The sequence below is a fragment of the Epinephelus moara genome, chromosome 5 (genome assembly GCF_006386435.1).
Source record: "Epinephelus moara isolate mb chromosome 5, YSFRI_EMoa_1.0, whole genome shotgun sequence".
In the NCBI taxonomy this organism is placed as follows: domain Eukaryota; kingdom Metazoa; phylum Chordata; class Actinopteri; order Perciformes; family Serranidae; genus Epinephelus; species Epinephelus moara.
The window spans coordinates 32,694,837-32,719,284 of record NC_065510.1 but is presented as its reverse complement, the minus strand read 5'-3'; the positions used below and the strand labels follow the sequence as shown (position 1 = coordinate 32,719,284).

The following is a 24,448-nucleotide window of genomic DNA, read 5'->3' as shown; positions in this document are numbered from 1 at the left end:
AGTCTGGAACACTTAAGTCAAACAAAACTTTATTTCCATTTGCAGTATTATATTTGGTGGTATGGCTCTGTTCTGGGGCCCCTCTGCCTTTCCTTGAGCCTATGCAGAACGCCTCTTCCATGTGCCTATGTGGAAAGTATAAGGCGAAGAAAGCACACCTCACTGCCCTTCCACGTGCCCGTGTAGAAAGCCTTAAGGCATAGAGAGCACACCCCTCTGCCCTTCCATGTGCAAAGGAGGAAAGCCTGAGGCAGAGCAAGCAAATCTCCCTACCCTTCGTGGGCCTACATGAGAGTTGGCAGGGAGAGCAGCAGCAAAGACCTCCCAGGAACAGAACAGAGCAGCATCAATGACAAACAGAAATGACATTGATAAGTCAGACAAAGCATGAAAAGGAGGAGCTGGGGTGCAGGCGGGTTGCAAAGTGGTTTGCAGAGGAAGCAGCAACAGTAGGCAGGCCAGAGCAGTTTAAATAGGGTGCCCTGAATGAGATTCGCCAATTGGTTACATAGAAAGGAATCATGTGATCTATCAGCTGACTCCCTTCCATCAGTCAGCTGCTCCATCAGTTGAATGGGCTGTTAGAGATCAGCTGATGTAGCTGTGATGTGAGCTGAGCTTGACATTGTGTCCTGCCTGAACTAACACTATGCTCATTGTGTTTGTTCAGGGCTCATGGGGGCCTGCATCATATTTTTTCCACTAAAAGGGCACCTTAGAGGGCCCTGCATTACGTTTTCTTCATTTTCAGGGTACCCCTTAGTGCAGTGAATCACGTTTTCTCCATTGCAAGGGCACTCCACAGGCATTTCATCATGTTTTTTCCACTGGAAGGACACTTAGAGAGGGCACGTCATTACATTTTCTTCCACACTGGTCCACTGTAGATGGCATTTAAGTATATTGAGAAAGAAACTGCTGAACAGAGGCAGGTAGGGATCACTGCATCATGTTTTCTGCACTGGAAGGACACCCTGGAGGTCATTTTATCATGTTTTCTCCAATGGTGGAGCACCCTAAATGGCACTTAATCACATTTTATCCAATGGAGGGCCACCCTAGAGGGCATTTCAGTGTGTTTTCTCCACTGGAAGGGGACTATAGTGGGCACATTATCACATTTTCTGCCACATTGGGTCACTGAGACAGCATTTATATTTGTTTAAAAAGCAAATGCTGAACAGAAGCATCCAGGAATCACTGCATCATGTTTTCTCCAGTGGAGGGGCACCCTCAAGGGCACTTTGTCATATTTTTACTACTGGAGGGGCTCCCTCACTAAGAGGGCACCCTAGAAGGTACTTCATTATGTTTTCTCCAATGGAGGAGCACCCTAAAGGGCACTTTGTCACATTTTTACTACTAGAGGGGCTCCCTAGAGGGCATTTCAAGATATTTTCTCTACTGACATCCTAGAGGGCACTTAATATACATTTTCTTCCACATTTGGCCACACTACAAGATGTCCATATATGTTGGGAAAGAAACTGCAAATAGAGGCACCCAAGGATAATTTCATCATGTTTTCTCCACCTTAAGGGCCACTGAGACAACATCCACATTTGTTGAAAAAGGAACTGCTGAACAGAAGCATCTAGGGATCAATGCATCATGCTTTCTCCACTAGAAGAGCACCCTAAAGGGCACTTTATCAAGTTTTCTCCAATAAAGAAGCATCCTAGAGGGCATTTCAGCATGTTTTCTCCACTGGAGGAGCACCCTCAAGGGCACTTTATTACATTTTCTTCCATATTTGGCTACAGTACATGGCATCCACATATGTTGAGAAAGAAACTACAAACAGAGGCACCCAGGGATCATTTCATCCTGTTTTCTCCACTGGAAGGGAAAACCTGGAGGGCATTTATCACATTTCCTTCCATGCCATACACAGCATCCACATATGTTAAGAAAGGAACTGCTGAACAGAGGCTAAGGAGAGAAAAACACTGAGATAAGTAATCTCATTTCAGCAAGTTAGAAAACAGTGGTTGAAGAGCGATGAGTCATTGAGAGATGTAACAGTATTGTCTTATTCTCTTATCTAATGTGACTACAACTCGAAAATCACATACACATGCCAACTTACACAAACAATTCAAAAATACATGCATGTACCCAAGGACACATGCACACACTTTGATTGGTGTACACACATACACACACATACAAGCCCAAATGTGCACAGGCAAATACAGACACTGATGCAACAAAACAGCAACAACTGAAGCAGCACTCTGATGATAATTACTGTAGCTGTGGTGTGGATGCCTGGAGAAAGTGTTTGTGGACTGTAGATGAGAGGAGAGGTTGGTCCACAGTGAGGTGGCACCATGCCCCGAACAGACAGACAGCAGAAGAGTTTCTTCAAGGTTTGTAGTGGCGCAGCAGGATGCCGGCACATAGGTCAGGTCAGACAGGAACATCTGACACTGGAGTCCAATCAGACCAGACGGCAGGTTGTAGCACCACTGCTGAGAAACAGCGCACAAGTAGCTGTGATTTATTCAAGATTAACTGTAATATATCAAGTTAGAGAAGATGTATGGAAATTGGAAAAAGAGATTTAAAAGTTCCTCAAAGCTTTTTTTTCCTAAAGTAACACAGGGCTTGACCGACTTATTGGAACAACCTTATTGCACAGCAGTTTGTAAATGGCAGTGCTCTGAGAAATTAAGGGTTACTAAACTTGTAAAGGATGCAAAATGACCAGTACACATACCAATAGACACCAATCAGCCAAAACATTAAAACCACTGGCAGGTGAAGTGAATAACATTGATCATAATGCGCTTCACCCACCTGAACACCGTTGGAGACCAAGTAAACCCCCTTATGGCAATGGCACGTGTCGATGGCAGTGCCCCCCCCAGCAGGACAATGCACCCTGCCACACGACAGAAACTGCTCAGGAATGACCCGAGGAATGGGACAAAGAGCTCAAGGTTTTGATCTGGCCTCCAAATACCCCAGATCCCAATCTGATTGAACATTTGAGGGGCGTGCTGCTACCCCAGAGGTACCCCCCGATCCATGGTGGGTCCACCTTGGACAGGACTTGGCTCTGACCTGTCGAGGCATGGACACAGGACCTCTGGGGATGTCCTATAGTGTCTGGCACCAACGCATTGGCTTCAGATCTTTTGGGTCCTGTGGGTTGTGAAGTGGGGTAACAACACGTCCCACAGATGTTTGATCAGATCGGGATTTGGGGAATTTGGAGGCCAGGTCAATGCCTTGAGGTCTCTGTCATGCTCCTCGGCCACTCCTGAGTTTTTGTGGTGTGGCATGGTGCATTGTCCTGCTGGGGGGGGCAATGCTACTGGGGAGTGCCGCTGCCATAAGAGGGGGTACCTGATCTGCACTGGTGTTTAGGTGGGTGGAGCGTGTCTGGTGGCATCCACAAGGATATGTCAGAACCCAAGGTTTTGCAACAGAACATTGCATTGTAACAAGATGATCAGTGTTGTTCACATCACCTGTCAGTGGTTTTAATGTTTTGGCTGACTGGTGTATACTACATGTTACAATGTGGAAGCACTGAATAGGTGCTGTGATAGTAAAAGCAACCTCAGAAGCACCTGTTCAAAGGTTAAGATGAAAGCACAGGTGTAAAGGAAAAAGAAAAGTAGAAAGAAAATTCAAATGATTAGTAAAAGATGAAGACCTGTGAGCTATCTGCAGCCACCTCCTGATTTAATTAGTGGACAGCGAGAGGAGTGTGGTGGCTGTGAGTAAGTCAGACTGTAAACAACCAGCTCTTCAGGAAATCAGAAATGAGAAAGAAGCTCCTGCAGAAGTTGCTGGCTGAAAAATATGTCCACCATGACTACCACAAATGTCAGTCCTGCTCTCACCATCCAAATGCCAGTTGCATTCCTTAGATTTTTTGTTTATTCAGATGGAAGTATGGAAATAATCATTAATGGGTACAAAAGAGCAATAACAACTTATGTTGTTATTGTACTAATGTATTTTTGAAAGGTTCCCTTTCTTGCGAATGTGTTCTACTGTTGTTCTGAAAGCCTGTTTATTTTTATTTTACCCAACTGATTTCATTTTACACATACTGGGGGACAGGTAATACCTTTGAATTGTATAACAACACATTTTTATTGTCTATATGAATGTGCTCTATAGTCACAGGCAGAGGTCTATCCCAGCATGCATTGGACTGAAGGCACACGGAATAGGCTGTTACTGCATCACAGGGAAAGATACAGGCAATCATACATATGAAAAATCCATCTGATGACATGGTGTTTTATTATTTATTTCCTAAGAACAAACTGACATTTTAGACAGTAGTTTTTGTTTGTTTGTCGGGCTAACTAGTTTCGTAAGCCTGTTTCTGAAATAAATGCTGACAACAGTATGTTCCTTTATGGAATATAGTGAAACACATAACCCGAGGGCTATGTTTAATACACTGTGGCTTTTCCTATGTTTGTGACAAATGCATATAAACACTATTATAAGCTGACATGCTTCAGATATCTGCTGCAGAATATGACACATTACTTCTGTTTGGGTTTTCAGAGACCTTAGCTGTAAAACATTGGTTTAATACAATAAATTTTCATATGCTCTACATCGGTGATTGGGTTTGGCCATAGCCTGTATAAAAGAAGTGAACAGAGCCACCGTGATGTCACCAATTTGTTTGTGGACTACCAGCGTGAAGCCTTGAGTTTGGTATTTTGACTGTGGTCATCTTGGTTTTTTGGAGCCAGAAGTGATCATGGGTGTGTTCTGAATCACACTTTTTCTTTTTACTTTTAGTAGATACTGCAGCTGCCCTTAACACTCTCCCCGCCAGAGTATTATTTTTAAGATGCCAGCAACCGCCAGCATTTTTGATCATATTCTGTAATGTTTTAAGACCCACAGAATGATTTGTTCTATGGTCTCCCTCTCCTCTGTGGTCATCTTGTCCATGTGTCACTGTCACAGTCATGGAGATCCCGTTTCATCCCACCAAACTTGTTTGCTTCTTTGTCCAAATCAAATTCAGAATGTTGATCAAAACAGGAATTGTCAAAGTCTCAGACCATCAACATCTCCACGGCTTGTAGAACCATAAAGTATTCTGTTGGCAACAGCATTTTTGCGCAGTTTACAAGCTGCAATATCTTCCTCCGGTTTCCAAACATTGGGTCGTAAATGACAGAAAATCTCGTCAATGGCGGGGCCAGAGTTAAAAAGTACGTACTGTTGCATGCAGTATGCACACAATCAGGACATACTACTTTCTCATAACATTAACCCTGAACTTTGACCCTCTTGCTTTTATATCTGTTACCTTGGAGATACACAAACACCACTTACCGAGTTCTCAAGAAATGGAGATCAACCCGAAATGCTCTGCTGTTGTTACTTCGCAAGTTACAACTGCACAGATTGTAGATTCTAACTTATTACATTTGTGACGTGAAGTCACATCTGCAGTTCTTTGTCATTGTTATCTTTATAGTTATGGCCTGGTCATCAGTTAACTGAATGTGCTGTCATCCATCGTGACTTCTGCTAGCTGTCAATCATCTGTCATCAGTTTGCAGCTCGATTGACGTGAGGTATTGTCCGCTGTGCAGAGGATTGTGGGTCAGAATGGCCAGAAAAGCATGCTGGCTTGCATACTGCAAAATCGGACCGGATGTAGTAGATCATCCTGGTATTTTTGGCATACTGCATTACATCTACTATATATTGGGACATAAATCTTTTTCTAGCATACTATATAGTATGGTAGTATGGAGTTTGGAATGCACAGAATATTTGGATGGAAGGGTGGAGCTGTGGAGGAGGGAGGTGTGGATCTGACTGAGAACCAGAGGACATGGCTGTGTTAATAACTAGCCATGCCCTACAGCATACCCTGGTATATTTTTTATTTGAATGGGACCATAATTTAGAGTAAATTACAAAATGAACATTTACAAAACTGAACACCATGTTGTGTTGAAGACTAAAGACTGAGACCACAAACTCATTATATCATACAATCAGATCTATTTTTGTGGCCAGTGGAGTGCTGCCCCTGCTGGCCATTAGAAAGAGTGCAGCTTTAAGGCACTTCAGCACTGGCTTTACTTTTCAGACCCAGAGATAACTCCTTGGATTTGACATTAAACTTTACATAACATCACACCTCCCAAATCCCAAATGAGTCAATTAGGATTTCTGTTACTGGAGTTTTTCACAGGGGAATTTAAAGGGAGTTTGATCCTTCTTGCGTTTAACTAACGAGCCCCATCTCACTCCTAGGTCGTGGTGACTTGTGGGGTCAGAAACCAATGAAAAAGGCGCCGTTTAACGACATCATGATACACGGCCGGTTGCTGTTATAGTTTAACGGTGCCCAGCAGGGTCAGAGGGTAACATGGAAGGACAAGGACGAAAGTTAAGGCAGCGAAAGTCCAACTGGGGAAGGTGGGGGGGGTGGTCAGTGGGTCCAAAAAACACACTTTCACCCGAGAGAGCGGTGCTTGCATCCTGTAAGATTCTAAAGCCAAACCCTGTTCTTTCTTCCTAAACCCAACCATGTGTGTTTGTTGTTGAAGGAAAAAAACATCAATTTGCGGTGTTGTACCAACGTAGTGTGTTAATTATGTAAGAGACTGTATGGAAATGTTAAATTTCCTGTGAAAACATAAGTGTATTTTGAAAGAAGTCAATGCATGTAACAGGCAGAACTTGACACTGTGTCCCAGAACATCAACAACCAGCACACCCAGGGTACCTTGCGTGTTGTATGTGGACGTGGAAAGTCCATGAGCAAACAGCAATATGTGATTAACTCGGAGTGAAAATAGCGCCACGTTCATTAAATGTGCAAACTCAGTTTGCGGCAAAAGGAAGTTTTATGACATCAATACACTCATATGTATTAAGAAAATAGTATATGAAGGAAAAAAGGTAGATTTTGCAATGTTAGCATTTATAGTGGGGTTCATGGGACCTTAAACAATGAGGAAGAAAATTCAATATCAAGGGTTAAATCTATCCAACTCAAACTAAAGTGTCTTTGCTGTGACTGGTGTCCATGCTGTTGCGTATCAGTATTCTTAGATTGCACCTGTTCAACCCTGACATCACTTTAAGAAATAAAATACCTGCATTCATGTTTCCTGTTTGATCTACAACTGTGAATATATTTTCTTAATTGCAAAATCAAATCATATTAACGCAACCGTAAATCAATCCACAGATCCAGCCTGCTCTGAGGCCCCAAACTGCGAGGGATAAAATTTGCACATTAGCAGTGACAAGTGGTCTAATTCAAACCTTTAATTAGCACACAGTAATTTTAAAAGATTTGTGGCTAATTTTAGCATGCAACGTGACTTTTTCAAGCAGCGGAGATTATTCTATATGTCATTATGTCTTTTGTTCTACAGCTGCCCTCTATCTAATATTCACATTGATTTCGCTCCATTTGCCAATAGTTATCCCTCCTTAAAGGTGACATTTGTTCTGCTTATTTCCTTCACAACGTAAAGGCCAACAGTCGAGAGGAAACAGACGGGAAACTCTGCTCTCAGTGCTGACGCTCCAGCGTTTCATTCAAATATATTGAAGTACTTTTTGATTGATGCCTCAACTCGGCCCTTATACAAGCTGAAAACAAAAATGATCTCACTCTGGGCCCATCAATAAGCTGAAGTTGGTGATTACTGTGATTATTTGACTCTTGCTACGTAAAGAAGATATTTACAAGCATAAAGAGGGCAGGTGTTGCTTATCTCTCATTGCTTACTAAGTGGCTATGCTTATTACTTTCTTGCTAAAGGCAGTCTTTCTTATTATACTATTTTTCTGCCGATAATAGGAAGGAGCACTTAGTAACCTTTCAGTTACTTCCATTGCCTGCATGTAGTGGCAAATTAAAACACACTATTCAACAAGTCAATAGCCAAATGAACGTAATGGTCCTCAGTAAATTTGCAGTTCCTGGCGACATAGAAAAGAAAAGGAAATGATGAATAACTGGAAGTGCTGTGCAATTTCAGTACAGTGACAACCTCAGTTTACAGTCTTCAGCTATAAACAGCTTGTGTTTTGGTAGATCAACTCTCACACACACACACACACACACACACACACACACACACACACACACACTGGTTCACTCTTCCAACAATCTGAAGCAAAAATAGACAAGAATGGGAAGTCTGAGAGGGAATATTTTTATTACATTTGTCAAAACTGGTCCATGTGCAGCACCATTCCTCTGTCTGCCCACGCATAGAGGGCTTACATAAATGGTTTCAATACTCCAGCCCACTCAGTGTTTTAGTGGGCAGTCCACAAGTGAAAAGAATTAGAAATGTATGTATTCTCAAAATGACCTATGCCTCTCACATTCAGCAAGAAAAGTTACAGCACTTGCAGCCCGCCTTCTGTAAACTCCGTTCATGTGCTACTATTTTACATTAGTGATTTTTTAAGATCGGTGCCAGTGTGAGGAGAAGTGAATGTTCATTTATTGCAGCAAAAAGTAAACCTGTGGGGACTTTTTTTTAACAGTTTTTGATTAACACTCACATCTTTGGTTTGTGTCCTGTCATACTGGACGATTGGGATTATTTATTTGACCACAATCTTTGCATAAGCTGAAAATATTTTCACTTGAAAGACGTTAGCAGTGCACATTTTGCAGACACGTTTAATTATAAACATTCTGATATTTCAGGGATGGAGAAAGCGAAAGAACATATTTTGGACCTGGTCCAAGAAAACTGAAAGCAACCACAGAGTCTCCAGACGGTGTGAACAACACACACCGTCTCTGAGAGAGAAAGCCCTCTGACCTGTAACAAATGACTGGATTTATTCCATATGTGTGTATAAATCTGCACACTGTTTGCTGTTTGAGCCATTCATACTTTAGCTTTATCAATTCAAAACTGGTCGCACCGTGAAACTGAGTCTGACTGAGCTCAAAGAAGAAGCTGAGGCAGGAATTTACCATCTGGGGATTAGCATCTTTATCTTCGACAGCTGCAAATGTGTTGTCACCAAATATGTGACAAGCACCTGAAAAGATGTCATTTACAGAGATGTTACACCTGGTTAAAAAAGCTTTCCTACTAACTAAACAAGAAACTTAAACTCGTACCTCTGTGTTCAACTTTTAACCTGCTGCTTCACTTCCTGTCTTCTGATGTCACCTTTACTCTTTGTGACTTCAGTTGTCTCTTAATCTCTCTTCACCTGCAACGGTTTTCATAAATAGGATCCAATATATGAATTAAAAGCAGCATACCACAGTCACAAGTATACCCAGCAACACAGAATATTCAACCACTAAAAGGTATCTAAATAAAAAAGACAAAAATCCAGAGACATGCCAAACACCTTTATTTTCCAGTGTAAGAAGGAATAATTTATTTTCTATTCAGCTTACAGAGTTTATGACAGGAGTTGATAAAAAAACAACACACAAAAAAAGAAACCCCACCATGCACTCTAGACTCAACAGTGAAGCTGCCTCCTCCTCTTCAAGTATCTTCTCGATTCCACTTCTCCTCACCTACTGCCTCTTTGCCATCCTCTGACCTCCTCTTCAGTCTTTTTTCACTTAATAAGGAAGCTGAAAGACAGAGGAGGATTAAAGGGAGTAGAGGCGCAAAGGAGAAAAGGGAGAGAAGAAGACAGGGCTATAAATAAAGTGTTTTTTTTTGTGTTTGTGGCTTGTGTTGCACAACAACACAACACATTTGAGGATACAAAAAAATCGTATTGTGATTATCTTGTTAGATAATGCAGGTTCAAGAAGTTTCCGGAGACATTTTTTTGGGCAAAATTGCTGAAATGCTTGCTAAATATGCAGTATGACCTCTGAGATGGCACTGACTGCTTAGTTTTGTTTTAAAAAACAGACCAAATGTTTCTATGTTTTATAGTTTTTTTTTTACAAAGCAACATGGGGCGGCATGGTGTTAAAGTGGTTTCCATTGTCGCCTCACAGCAAGAGGGTTCCTGGTTCAAGCCCTTCTGTGTGGAGCATGTTCTCCCCGTGTCAGCGTGGGTTTGCTCCAGGTGCTCCGGCTTCCTCCCACAGTCCAAAGACATGCAGGTTAGGTTATTTGGTGACTTTAAATTGTCCGTAGGTGTGAGCATAAATGGTTGTTGTCTCTATAGCCCCGTTTCTACGGAGCAATTCCACTGTGAAAAGTTGTGGATGGTACTAATGGAACTGTTCCGACTGTCCCCATTTTGGTCACCCCTCTGTTGGGGTACCTAGCACACTGATCTGGTACGCAAAGGTGGAGTTGTGATGCTACAGTCCATTGATTGGTGACTAGAGGACGGTCACTCGTGGCTGGTTTTGATGCTCATGTAACCACTGTTCATACTGTGGAGACCTTGATTAGTAAACTGTAACTATAAAATGAAAGGATGTTTTGCTGCCTCTCACAGCAGCTGTAGTCTAAGAAAAATAACTTGATTCACTGGGCCGACTGCTGGCAGATTTTAAGGTGGAACGTTAACTTGTTATGTTATTCAATGCATGGGATCACGGCATGAATCAATCAACACACCTTAAATTTCATTGTGACAACTCTGACCTTTACTCTAGTTTTTATATGACATACACTTTTAGTAAAGAGTGGATCTTCAAGCGTTTATATATATTAATTTCGGCCGGGTTATGTGAACTGAATATAAACAAATCCTTGGAGGGGAAAAAAGCAGTCATGGAGCATTGTTCCCGTGGGCTCCGGCAACACTAGTCCCCCAAGCTTGTTTGAGAAGGACTAAATGCACAAACTAGGGATGTAACGATTACCGATATTACGGTAAATCTCGGTTAATTTTTACACGGTAAGAATGACCGTTTATGTTTAAATTAATTGCATTATCGCGGTGGATTATCAGGATATGTAATAACAGCCTCATTCAAGTCTCGCGATGCAGGCGCTGCGTGAATGCATAGCATATGTAAACACAAAGAATGAAAACATGGCGGAAGGTGGTGACAGCGTCACTCAGGACATTTCCCCCCCAACTAAACGCACCAAGTCTGAGGTCTGGGCGTACTTTGGGTTTCTGAAGAATGCCGAGGGACAGCTGGTGGAGGACAACTATCCTGTGTGCAGAACATGCAGAAAGAAAGTTGCTGTGAAGGGTAGCAACACTACAAACCTGCTGGCTCATCTCCGTGACCATCATCCACAGCTTTACAGCCAATGCAAGTTATGCTATGCAAACGTCAGTTATTGTGTGAGGGACTTCGGTTTTACTAAGATTGTCATAATGTGTAACTCTCGATGTATACAGGACATTTGAGCTGTATCTGTCCTTCTAAACGGCGACTAGGTTTTCCGTTTTCGTTTAGGAGCTAATACTAGATGAGTAGCTAATAGCCGTATTAGCAGCTATGTTGCTAAGTGTTTCAAAACGAAACGGAGCTGAAAACACTGAGCGGAGCCGACAGAATATAAACCGACGTAACGTAACTATGATTGAATGACTGTGATTATGGTTATTGTATGGCGAGCTAGAATCGATATAGAAGGCCAGTTATGCTTTCTCGACATAAGCTCAAGGAAACAACATAAAACGCTGCCGTGTTAACCTTTGACCGAGAGCATGCACTCCTTTTCTCATACAGGTAATCCTCTGACTCACATGCACACTTCTAATGTGTGAATTATTCTGTGTAATGATGACCATTGCCCTTAGGGTTTTTTTGGTTTCTCCTGCACATTTGTGATATCTATTCTATATATTGTATGTCTTTTGTTCTACTCTTGCATTGTTTTGTTTTATATATATTTTTCCTCTCGTGCTAATAAATAAATAATTAATATATAAATTGTTTACATATTTTGCTGACTGTTAAAATGCACCAGACAAATAAGCTTTGCTCCTGTAATGTGTTTACATATTTTGTTAATTTAAAATAAAATTTTCTGTTGCTGTGCCAATCCCTTGCCCCTTTAATGTGAAAGTTTCATTTTAATATAAGATTTTGGCTGTTAACATTTTAGTATGATAAGGAAGTTACAAGATTTAGTGAAGTTATTTCAATGAATCTATTTTTTGGACATTTTACAGCGCTTAAAAAATATCGCAATATTATTGTTTACCGTGATAATTTGGTCACTATAATTGAGATAGCAAATTTTCCATATCGTTACATCCCTAGCACAAACCCGCTATTTTTAAATATCTCATGGAGAGAGACTCTCACTGCAGCCTGTTCTGTTTTGTTCTGAAAATGTTGGCATGCAGCCTCGTTCTGTGGACGATAAACAAGGTGCAGACTTCCATCTGTGTCACTGGTAATGAGGAAATACAGTGAGTGCTGGACGGAGCAGTGAGTGACCCACAAGGGTACTGTTTGCGGTGGAAACGCTAGGGTCTAGGTACCATGTCTGAAGGGTTACTTTTGGTTCCAAAGGTATCATACCCAAAGTGTGTAAAGTGTGGAAAGGGCGCTTATATGTCAGCCCTGCAATAGTCTAGCGACCTGTCCAGAGTGTACCCTGCCTGTACCCCTGTCAGCTGGGATAGGTTCTGGAAAATGAACCAAGCAACATATAGTCAAAAAACAGATTAACTGCTCTACAAATCACATTTAGCATAAATTTCATCATAATCTTTCTTTTGTATAGTTGTATCGATTAATTAACAGCAGGAAATATATAAAGAAAGTAAAGACATTAGTCAGCTGGTTCCCCTTTCCAATTACTTGCTAGCGTAATCTGGAGAATATTTTAGACTCTCTTGTTGACAAGCAAACCTACAATTCAACATGTATGAAGAATAATGTTTCCAATAATAAATCAATGATGAATAAACCTTAAACTGATGTTTTCCTTCACAGACGTCCCTATTTTCTCTTTACAGACTCCTTTTCAGGAAGCCTTTGGGAGTCAGGGGAAACAATTCTGTCGATACAAACCTGTGAAATAAAGCATTACCAGTTTCATACCACAACTAAACTCTCCATCAAAGTCTGCAATCATTGGACTTTAAGCCCCTCCACTGAGCTGGCTTTGATCCTATTTCAAACCACAGGTCACAACAGGGTTCAAGCCCCCATGATAGTAAATGATCTGCCCCGGTGAAGTGCCCCCGACACCATGAATCCTTTTTAGCTCAAGAGGTGACTTTCTGCAGCTGGAGGTGTTGTGGTGTTGGGCTGTAATATCAGCGGCTCCAGAGGCGATGTATTGGACCCAGACTCTGAGGACTTGTGGAGTGTTTTCTGGCGCACATTAAATCTTTTTTATGTAGTGGCGACCTTTAGCTCAAAGTGGGACCAAATTGCTGCTGTTCTGGCTCACTAAGCTGAAGGGATTTAGTGTCCAAACACATTCACTATATGATGACCTACTAAAATCGTCCATGGTAGAGCCATGATTTCTAATATTCAGGGTAAAGAGGAAAACACGTGTGAATGTACTATATTGAGTGTGCTGCAACAACAAAGTCACAGACTGCAAATCTCTGTTGAAGTTTTAGCTGTCAGATTAGCTTCTGGAGAAAGAGCCTTGGCGCTGTGGCTTGTACATTTTGGAGGGACTGTTTCCAATCGAACAGCTGTCGTAGGATCAATGAAATAATGGGAATGGATGGATCCTGTTTTGGCCTGGATTTTTGCACTGTGTCTGCAATAACTTTGCAGCGATTTTATGTCAACTTCAGTGATTTTAAGATTCATTGTATATTGTGCTGGAATAACTGTTGAGTAAGCTGGATGGAACTTGTGTGAGCATCTGTACTGTGGTGCTGCACAGTTGCTATAGTTACCTGTAGGGGTATCCATGGTACTTGGACCTGAAAATGGAGAGCAGGAAGCTGAAGAAAAACACCACCAGGCCAAGGCCAACCAGGCAGATGACTGGAAAAAGACACACAAAGACACACACACACACACACACACACACACACACACACACACACACACACACACACACACACAGATATAACAAAAGTTAAAAACAAAGCAGTACATGAAGACATTGTAACATGATCTCTAAAACTGAAGTCACTGTAACTACACTTTAGAGTTTCCATCTTTTCCCAACTTTTCGCAGGTCCTGCAGACACCCCGATATATGCATAATAATAATTAGACAATGGCCTGTGAGAATATTTGATTCCTGGCTAAAGGCAACCATTTAAATCATTTCACGCACATTATAACCGCTGATGCAACTCTCTGTTTGATCTCCGTTCAAACTGAATGTGCTTGCAGGGTTTAGACATGGTGCACACTGAAAACATCCTTCTCTCTCCATGTTGGTGGTTCAACACACAAACACACACATGTAAGCAGCGACACAGACCTACGTACCACAGCTACATGATGAGAAAAATGAATATTTGACATTTGCTAAAGTGCTGGCAGAATGGACATTTAAAACATTACCTGAGGCTCTTCATCATGGCAAAGGCTTTTAATATTACCCTTATTTTGACAATCCCTCAACCCAGTATGTGCCACAGCCTCTTCCTCATCATCAACTCTGCTGTGCTGCAGAAAATTGTGTTTGAAACTGTTATCATCTTATTTCCTCAGTGGCTATTCTAAAGTGAAATATACATAAGCATGATCTTTAATCTGCAGGGGAATTGTGAGTGTGTGTGTGGGCGTATGAGTGTGTGCACACCCCCTCATGTAGCGGCTAATCCTTGAGAGGCACTGTGTTAAATTAAACTGTCACCACCGACTGATATTGTTAATCAGGGATTAGAATGAGGACCTCTCCAGGGGCCTCATTTATAAAACTGTGCGTGGAATTCACGTCAGAAGGTGCTAACGTACACAACACTAAAGTGTATATGCCACAAAATATTCAGATTCATAACACAGCGCGTTTGCAAATGTCCTGTAATAATTAACAATCAGCTTGAAATTTGGCACATGTGAGCGCGCTTGTTGTCCCATCCTCTTATTGCCCATAGTTGCCTTTAACAGTCAATTATTAATAGATACTGACTACATGCAGAAAATGATGGTAAATGATGGTAAAAAAGAAATTTCTCCCGCCGTGTGCTTAAAATACTTGTTGAGGTACAAGCAAGGAAAAACATATTGTTTGGCTGAACACAGTGTGGGGATGGCAAATGCAAAAAAGGCTTCAGAGTGGCACCAAGTGATGATCCAATGCTGCCAGCTCAGAGGGTTGGACCTTTAGTGAAATAAAAAAAAAACTGTGGTCCCAAATAAAAGTTGAAGCCAAAGGCACATTGCAGTTCACAGACAAAGTGCAACAGGTGGGGGCAAGAGGATGCCGAAGCTCAACCCCTTTGATGAATGACTCGCTGCAATAATTGGAACATTTGCAGGCCTTTGTTTGAAAAGTGGGTAAACCCGATAAAGTAATGAAAGGAAACATGAGTAAAAATGAGAAGAACAAATTAGATATGCCTTTTTAGTGGTGCTGCAGCCGAGGAGGAACCAAATGCACCCAGTAGGGCTGTCAAAAAAAATTCGAAGTTCGAAATATATTCAAATATATATATTTTATAAGTTCGAACCTAAATTTGATCATTCGAATATCATTAATAATTAATTAATACTATTAATAAAATTGTATATCACGGCGAATCCCGTTCGGGCAGAAATGGCTCGCGCACAAGCCGGGCCAGAGAGGGACGCAGACCCCAAATTCCACCAGATGCGCGTTGGTTGCGTCTGTGCACGCAGCGGATAACTAGCGCAGCCGTTCCGCAATGGACCTGCATCCAGTGGAATTCCGGTGAGAGACGGAGGGAGAGGCACGGACGGAGGAGCCCGCTGCACCAACACCACCCACTGCGCTGTCCGGGATGTGTGACCTGTTCGGGGAGACATACAGGGAGAGTGTTGCACCTGCTGCCTCCCTGCCTACCCTTTTTTGAAGAAGAGATTAAACGTTACCAGAATGAGACACCACTATGAGCCGAACAGGATCCACTCTTGTGGTGGAAAACTACAGGCGCACTGAATTATCCAAACATTGCGGTCAGAACGGGTGTTTTCATCCGAGTGTCACGTTCATATTGCGCCAGCAATAAGCATCTTATTTATATTTGTGTTTTTTGTTTGTTTTTAAATAATAAAATAATAATAACAATAATAATAATAAATAAAAAATAATAATAAATTTGAATATTATTCGAACTCTACTAAATGAATTTGAAAATATTCGAACTCAGTTTCATGGTGCTTTTGACAGCCCTAGCGCCCAGCCCCAACATTTCCAGTGCTCCCCATTGCCCTTCTTCCATTGTCACTCTTGGTCGCCGAGTAAAGTCATGCCGTGCCCATTTTTGGATGCGCTGTGCCACCCCAAGGTGCGCCGGAAATGGACCTTCTCTGGATTAGGTCCAAAACCTGGGCTGCCTGATCTCAAGTGGGTAGCGGTAACGTCTCACTGACCGCAGCCGACCCCCAACGACCCCCATTCTCCTCCACGAAGAAGCCTGTGTGTTGCGAGACTCTCCTCACCTCTGTCTGCAGGAGACCAGAGAGAAAGGTGTCTTTAAAAGTCTCTGTGTGTTCAGCTCTCAGTACTTTTGTAGCTTTTAACTGAATCTCTGTGGTTTGGAGTTTAGTTTCTCTCCTTCGTACTGTTTATACTTTAGATATATGCTTTATTGTACTTTTTCATGTTTGCTATAAGCCATATTAGAAGTTGTGTGAAGTTGCTGCTCGAAAACACAACATTTCCTTACTTTGCTGCTTCACAATGAAAGTTTACACATAGCAAAATAACAGGGGACTTTTGTTGTGAAGAATCTATAAGAAATTAAATCTAATAAAAGTCTAATAATAAGGCAGGGAGGAGGAGTGAAAGCAGAAACAGTCACAGTGAGATGTTGATGAAGAGCTGCAGACAACAGGCTCTTACTGCACCTTAGAAAACGGCTCACCTCCAACAGATAAACTCCTTTTACCTGCCCTACTGTGGAAAAACACATGCAACAAAAATAACAGGGGACTTTAGCCATAGATCAGCCTGCTGCTTTTAAACGTCATCACTCAACACAAGCCATCATCAGTTTAAGACACACCTTCAAGAGGGTAGCCCTGTTGTAGTGGAAATGTAAATCCCTGCTGTGCTGGGTGATGGCCCAAACCAAACCAAACCAAACCAAGCCAGCCCATGACTGTCGAAAAGGGGCACATGTCATAACCCTCCAGTGGCTGTGACAGATGCAGACCTACAACCTTTGAGACACCATCAAGTCAATCTGTGAGATAGCTGAAATGAGACTAGACATTGAGTTTACCTGTGTGTGAAATGTGCAATAAAAATAAAACTGACTTGTTCTGTGTAAAATTAGCTGTGCATTAAGAGAGATTAATAAATAGTTTTATTTCTATCCATACCTTGTGTTTTTATGACACATCACATCCATGTGCTGCTGCACAGGAGCAGCATTCGGCTCAACTTAATTCATTATTTATAAAAAAATCAATTTCATAACAGTGTTGGTATAAGATTAAATTTAAATTCAAATTCATTTTGCACAATTATATCATTTTCATACAGTTAGTCGAGTATCATCCCTCTGCCATGTTTCATTTCTTCAGTTCATGTGCATACGCATCGGTCAGAGTTACTGTAGAGGTCAAGCTTAATTTTTATTCATCCCAAAGTCTGCTTAGGAAGTGGCGTACGCCTTCTTTTGTGTCTATGCAATGTTTATAAATGAGAATGCTGGAGACTAAATAATAAGATATATACTTGTTCTCACTGTGTGTGTATGTGTGTGTTTAAGTAAGTGTAAGTGAGAGAGGGGGTGAGGAGGCAACATCAGTACGGACCCCCTCTGGAGTCATATGGTAGAAAAATAACTTGATATGTAAATCAGTGCGAATAGATTTGTAAACTGTGATTCACAGTCGGTATGTGGTGGTATCCTTCTGACTGGGTCACACACATTTGACATCTAAACCAATTTCATCCAGCAATTTTGGGATCTCTATAAATGTCAAATATGCATGTTTTGGTATCATAAGAAAGATAAACGTATCTATCATTTGAACCCATTTCCATTTGACGAACACAGATGTCACTGAATCTCTCAGAATGGAACCTTTCCCATCCCCTCGCCTGAACTACGATCTCTGTGTTTGCCATGAGCTCTATGAATTAAACAGACAAATAATTCTGACTGTGATATATCCAGCACCATAAAAGCCAATGTCACATCAGGAAAAACAGAATCGTGTAGTAACATGCTAGTGAGAGGTGTTTTGGGGCCTTAGACACACACAGACTGATAAAGAATATTACTCTGTTAATATCTCGGTTGTATTTTACAAAATGGGTTGCTATGTCATGGCTCATATTAAATCTATGTTCTGATATAATAGCAGATTGCAAAACCATGTGCACAGGTTGGGAATCTAAGTGCAAGGTTAACAAAACAGTTCATTCGGATTACAAATCCAAGGGCACCGATTACAAATCTGTGCACTCCAATTGTGAATCCAAGGGCACAGTTTACAAATCCGTTCATACAGATACACACATCAAGTTTACCAAGTTTTTTTTCTACCATGAGACCCCAGAGAGGCTCTGTACGTCGGAACAAAAGACTTGGAAAATGTATGACAGACTGGAAGTGTAAATTTGTGTGTGCTGTCATTCATTTTCAGGGCCTCAGTGGGTTGCATGTTCTGTGTGTGTTCTCTGATCCACAGTGCATGTGTGTATATGACTGCATTTGTTGTCACTGCTCAGTGTCAGCTCCAACATCTCCTTTCTTCTTTCAATTCATACACAACTCATACATTTACAATTCAACATAGGAATCAGTGAACACACACACACACACACACACACACACACACACACACAGACACACACATATACGCAAACCTCAGGGGCTGTATTGTGCTGTGTGTGTGAGAGGGAGCGACAGCAATTGATGTTATTCAGGTCCTAATGCATCTACCGCAGGCACACACACTTACATACACAAACACACAGGAGGCCCACTCAGCAATCAGTTTATGTGTGTGCAAGCTTTTTCTTCTACTTCTATTCTTGTGAGGACCACAGGGCATCAGCCGTGTGGGTAGATTATTTCGAAACACTTTGTCATTCCTCACTTTGGATACAATTTTTTGAGAGGTGAGAGGACAGATCTGGGGTTAAATAAAGGTTATAATGATAACTAATTCAACACAGTGACCTGACAAGTATTGTTATACAAACCTGTGTGCATGTGTGTGCATGTGTGTGTGACATTGACTGAGTGACATGATGGAGAGCACTGCATATTTGAGAGTGCGTCTCCAGGGAGCGCCCCTATGGCCCGTGTCCCCTGAGCTGCCACATCTACGTATGTGCCTGCGAGTGCATGAGCGACAGAACGTCTGTGTATCTTCATTAAGTATAGTTGGATGTATTTCCCATAGCTCATCAATTATGACTGAGAGGTATCTTAGTATGCTTCCATGGATAATGACACTCCGGTACACACACGCAGCGAGCATGCTAATGAAAGTGATTTATGACCTTGGCGAAATGACAAGTTGTTTAAGCTGAATGATTTCCCTCAATGACAAAGGTGGTAATCCCTCTTTTGACTGTATGACTTGGCTCAATTTAAATCATGATATATTGGCATGGTAAAAATAAATGTACGTTTTCCCAGCACGAGGGAGCCAATAAACATATCAAGTTAAGCCTATCTCATTAGGAGGACAAATATGAATAGATATTGGGATTCTAAATGGTTCCTCACAGTTTATTCTTTGATTAGCACCTGGCTTCAGGAGACATTCACTGACTCAGTCTCTGGATGCAACCACCCACAATTGTTTCATTATTTTTATGCCAAACTGGGACAAAAAAGCCTGCAGCCTTTCTTTTATTTGGATTGTTAATGTTCACACTGCCTAATTCCAAGTGAACCAGGGGCTGTAGGTAAATGTTTAATGAAACCTCCATAACCTGTTTCTTTACCATTTCAACCATTTCTAAGAAAGTCATGAGCATTACACATACTCCCTCTAAATCAGGAGTGTCACACGTATGGCCCATGTCAGAGGATCTCATCTGGCCCTTCGAATGACTGTACTTAAAGGGATAGTGCACCCAAAAATGAAAATTCAGCCATTATCTACTCACCCATATGCCCCTGGTGAAGTTTTAGAGTCCTCACATCCCTTGCGGAGATCAGCGGGGGGAGCGGCTAGCACACTTAATGGTAGACGGCGCCCCAGACTAACGTCCAAGAACACAAAATTGAATCCACAGAGTACCTCCATACTGCTCATCCATAGTGATCCAAGTGTCCTGAAGCCGCGACATAAAACATTGTTTCGAAAAACATCATATGAACTCTGTTTTTAGCCTCACTGTAGCCTGTAGCTCTGACTGCTTCTCTGTGCTCCGCGCTCATGCGTGCACGCCTGCGCGAGACCAGCGAAAGCATGAGCTTTGCTCACCCGTGTTTACATCACGTGACACATGCACCGCAGGGAGGGACAACAGTAACCACAGAGCTAAAAGATAATCTGCACTACGGTCTTTTAGCAAAGGACAGCCCAACATGTCTGAAGACTTTGAAACTGAGGAGGAACAGCATGTCTTTGTTGAGCCGTATTTGTTTGAGCCCGAGTATACGCACGGAACTCCGGCCACTGGACGAAGCAGCCGCCGCAGCTCATGAGCCTCAGCCAGCCGCAGAATACCGGAGTCGAGCACTGGAAACCTGGTGGTGTAGTTGTTTCAAATGCAAAGCAGTGCCAACGGATGAGGAAAGTCTTTGCTGCTCAGACTGGGAATTGGCGATGCCTGCACTTGACAATCTGGACATCAGTACTGACGAGACTGCTACTCTTCAGAGACCGTGCATCACCGATCACCCTGAGCGCGCACACGTGAGCGTGGAGCAAAGAGAGGCAGTCAGAGCTACAGGCTACAGTGAGGCTAAAAACAGAGTTCATATGATATTTTTCGAAACAACTTTTTATGTTGCGGCTGCAGCACACTTGGATTTTCGAAACAACTTTTTATGTTGCGGCTGCAGCACACTTGGATCACTATGGATGAGCAGTATGGATATACTCTGTGGATGTGGATTCAATTTTGTGTTCTTGGATGTTAGTCTGGGGCGCCGTCTACCATTAGGTGTGCTAGCCGCTCCACCCGCCGATCTCCGCAAGGGATGTGAGGACTCTAAAACTTCACCAGGGCCTCCGTCGGCATATGGGTGAGTAGATAATGGCTGAATTTTCATTTTTGGGTGCACTATCCCTTTAAGAGATGATCGAACCTACGATATTGAGGGGTGGTCCCATCATTACTATACTCTCAGCAACGGCACCGAGGTGCTCCTTAGAGCTGAGACGGTGAAGCAGAGTCAAATGGTTTGCCTACAGTTATAGTTGCAAACTATGAAATACATTGCTGGAAAGTTAATAAACATTTCATTTCATTAAATTCCATTTCATTAAATGTCTAATATAATTCTGCCGCTGACAACTGTCATGGCACTCACGCTTATCATATCTGTTAGCTGTGTTTGCGAGGGAGCTACCCAGCTACAGCTAGTACTGAACTGCTGTTAAGCCGGCTGCCACTAAACACCAGTGTCCCTTATAAATTAAAAAGTAAATACCACTAATTTGTGAGGGAAATGTCTTTATTCTTTGATTTTTTTGTTTGCTGGAAATAAAAATTGGAATGATTATTCCTGATGTTGAGGACATGTCTGACAATATACATACACAAACCTCAAGTATTTTTACTGTAACAGTATTTAGAGTAAAAGTCCCACATTTCTACCTCAAAAAAGTTGCTCCATAATTCCTGACAATAACTGAAATATCTGAGTTCAGGACATTTCACACTACAGCCATCCTGAAAGTTATGTCTACCTGTTATTAGGCTGTATGTGGCCCCTGAACTAAAATGATATATCAGTATTTTCAAGTAGAGCATGTTAATGTGCTTTTGCTCTCTCTTGGAGATGTCCTGACCAATACCTGAACACAGATAGCAAACTGTGTTTATTCCTTGTTTTGCTTTTTTTTTTTTTACTGTCACTTCGGTATTTTATTCTCACTTTTAAAAAAAAAAAAACAAGTCAACATCCATTTTCTATACCTTGGTTCTTCACGGATCTGTGAGAGGTACAGTGAATCTGCAGTCTTGCAAAATAGGGAAGACAAGTCTTTGCATTTTGAGGTCATGTCCCATAGTTGGCTGGATTTCAATTCTGACTCCTATAAGTTTCTGTTGTCGTGACATCTGGTGCTGCTATACAGCACGCTGGCACTCCACCAGGGAGACATGGTAATTTTTGGGTTGCGGCCTTGCTTTAAAGTTGTCTCTACTGTATTTTGTTCCTTCACAGACCCATCTCACTTTTTCCTGACTCTTCAATTTCCCATTCCCATTCTCTCCTCCCCCTCCTTGATGCTTCACCCCCCTCCACATCCACTGATATTGCATATGTAGTGATTTTGTAACTCCATTTACTAGTTCAGTAACTCCCTTGCTGGGAAACAGTGTGTGCGCTGTGATTTCTGGTGCAGATGCCCATGGGAGCAGCAGATAACTTCCCGTAGCTGCACTCAGCAGTATGGAAGCTATATGCCAGGGATTTAACACCCCCCAACCAGTGATTACACTACCATTCAAGCCTAATCCTCTCTCTATTACTGACAGACGACTATTCGCTATGCTGCTTTATAATGCACTTATTTAATTTGTGTCCATATGTGCGTGTGCATGTCAACCAAATGACAGCGGTGTGTGGGATATAAAACTGTTTATTCTATGCAAGCTTGTGTCTGCATATTCTGTGTGCTTTACGTAACAGGTTTCTGTAAGCATTAGTCAGCTTGCGCTGTGGTAACACGTAATCTGCATGATGTGTTTGCTTCAGTTTATTCAAATTAGCAGGTGATGTTTACACAAAGAATGAGGCTAATTTAAAGGAGCTGATATAATAAAAATGCACGTTTCTGCAGGAAGGAAAGGAAAGGCTGAGTGAGAGTGAAAGGATGAACAGGGAAATGAAGAGGGAGAGACCTGTTGAAAATCATGAAGCAGAGAGAAAACTGATAAATGAGTCGTCTGTGCTGTACACGTGATGTCTCAGCCTTACACAGGTGACGGTTATCTGAACACAAATGCATGTGTGTCTGTGTGTATATGTAGATGTCTGGCTGTTCTTGTTCAGTCTGACACTGAGAAACGAGTCTTTAGGTAGTTATAAAGTCATTATCATTTTAATTGCCAAGCTTTAACATCTAAAGGAGAACTCATGGGTAAAGTGGAACAAAAAGTTGATAATCTTTAGATTTGTGTGTGTGTGTGTGTGTGTGTGTGTGGCCTCACAGAGGCAATTGAAAGGCTTCTCGAGTTGCTTTCTCATCACAGCCACCCTAATTAAAATCCACTTGTGTGTAGCTGTGTCTCTGTGTTTGAGGTAATTATCAGTACGAGCCATCTAATATCTAACTCCCCTTCTCATAATGTAGAGATTATGCAAAAACTCTTCTTGGGCAGTAAAAGAAAAGGTTGAAAGCAAGAATGTCATTAGGATGGTTAAGTGACCACCTCCCATTTGAAGTGATGAACTGTGCTCAACATGTCCAGAGATGACTCATCATGAGGTGTCAGGGACCAGCTGTCCTTCATTCAGGAGATGTGTCATCACACACACAAGACAGCACATATCAATGGTCCTACATGTGGCATGTTAAAGCTGGGCTCTGTCATTTCCAGTTCTCTGTCTGTCATTTTATATATTAACATCCATGACATGAAGCCACCAGTGACTACACCTAAAAATAAAATGGCATGCTCCCTCAGCTAAACTTTTTCTCACAGTAACTTTGAACTTCTTAGCATTGGAGAGAGTGAATTTTACAGAAACTCCACGACAGCTTTGACATCAATTAATCATCCCCTCTGTGCCCCCCATGCTGTATTTTACATTGTGTGCCACCTGCTCAGACTTTTGAGGAAAGCTGCTTGACTGCATTAAGCAGGGAGCTCGACATGTTACAGTGAAGCATTACCACAACAACACCAAGGGCTACTTGCAGGAAAGTACAAACACTTCCTCGCTAATGGAGGTAACACAGTTTCTGGAATATCTGGTTTTAATTTTGCAAGGCTACCAGTGACAAAACTATTCATAATTTATTCAGCTGCCTTGGCTGGAACTTTAAACAACATCTCTGCAGTTCAGAGGCCCCGTTATTCTTGATCAACTACGTCGTCGTCGTCCTCCGCTTATCCGGGTCCAGGTCGCGGGGGCAGCAGCCTCAGCAAAGAAGCCCAGACAGTCCTCTCCCCAGCCACTTCCGTCAGCTCTTCTGCGGGAACCCCGAGGCGTTCCCAGGCCAGCCGGGTGATGCAATCCCTCCAGCGTGTCCTGGGGCGGACCCGAGGTCTCCTCCCGGTTGGACACGCCTGAAACACCTCCCAAGGGAGGCGTCCGGAAGGCATCCTTACCAGATGCCCGA

At 42.1% G+C, this 24,448-nt stretch overlaps 2 protein-coding genes across 2 annotated transcripts in view; one reads left to right on the top strand and one right to left on the bottom strand.

Moving 5' to 3' along the window:
* The window catches only part of LOC126390857 (voltage-dependent calcium channel gamma-1 subunit-like), a 207,892-nt gene extending 205,486 nt beyond the window's left edge, over positions 1-2,406 (top strand). The window contains exon 3 of the mRNA XM_050045341.1: positions 2,388-2,406. Coding sequence (XP_049901298.1) covers positions 2,388-2,406 — 19 coding nt within the window. The remainder of the gene's footprint in view (positions 1-2,387) is intronic.
* Positions 2,407-9,343: 6,937 nt separating this feature from the next.
* tusc3 (tumor suppressor candidate 3) overlaps positions 9,344-24,448 on the bottom strand; it is a 101,561-nt gene continuing 86,456 nt past the window's right edge. The window contains exons 9-10 of the mRNA XM_050044062.1: positions 13,765-13,855; positions 9,344-9,592 (exon numbers count right to left, since the gene is read on the bottom strand). Coding sequence (XP_049900019.1) covers positions 9,577-9,592; positions 13,765-13,855 — 107 coding nt within the window. The 3' untranslated portion in view covers positions 9,344-9,576. The remainder of the gene's footprint in view (positions 9,593-13,764; positions 13,856-24,448) is intronic.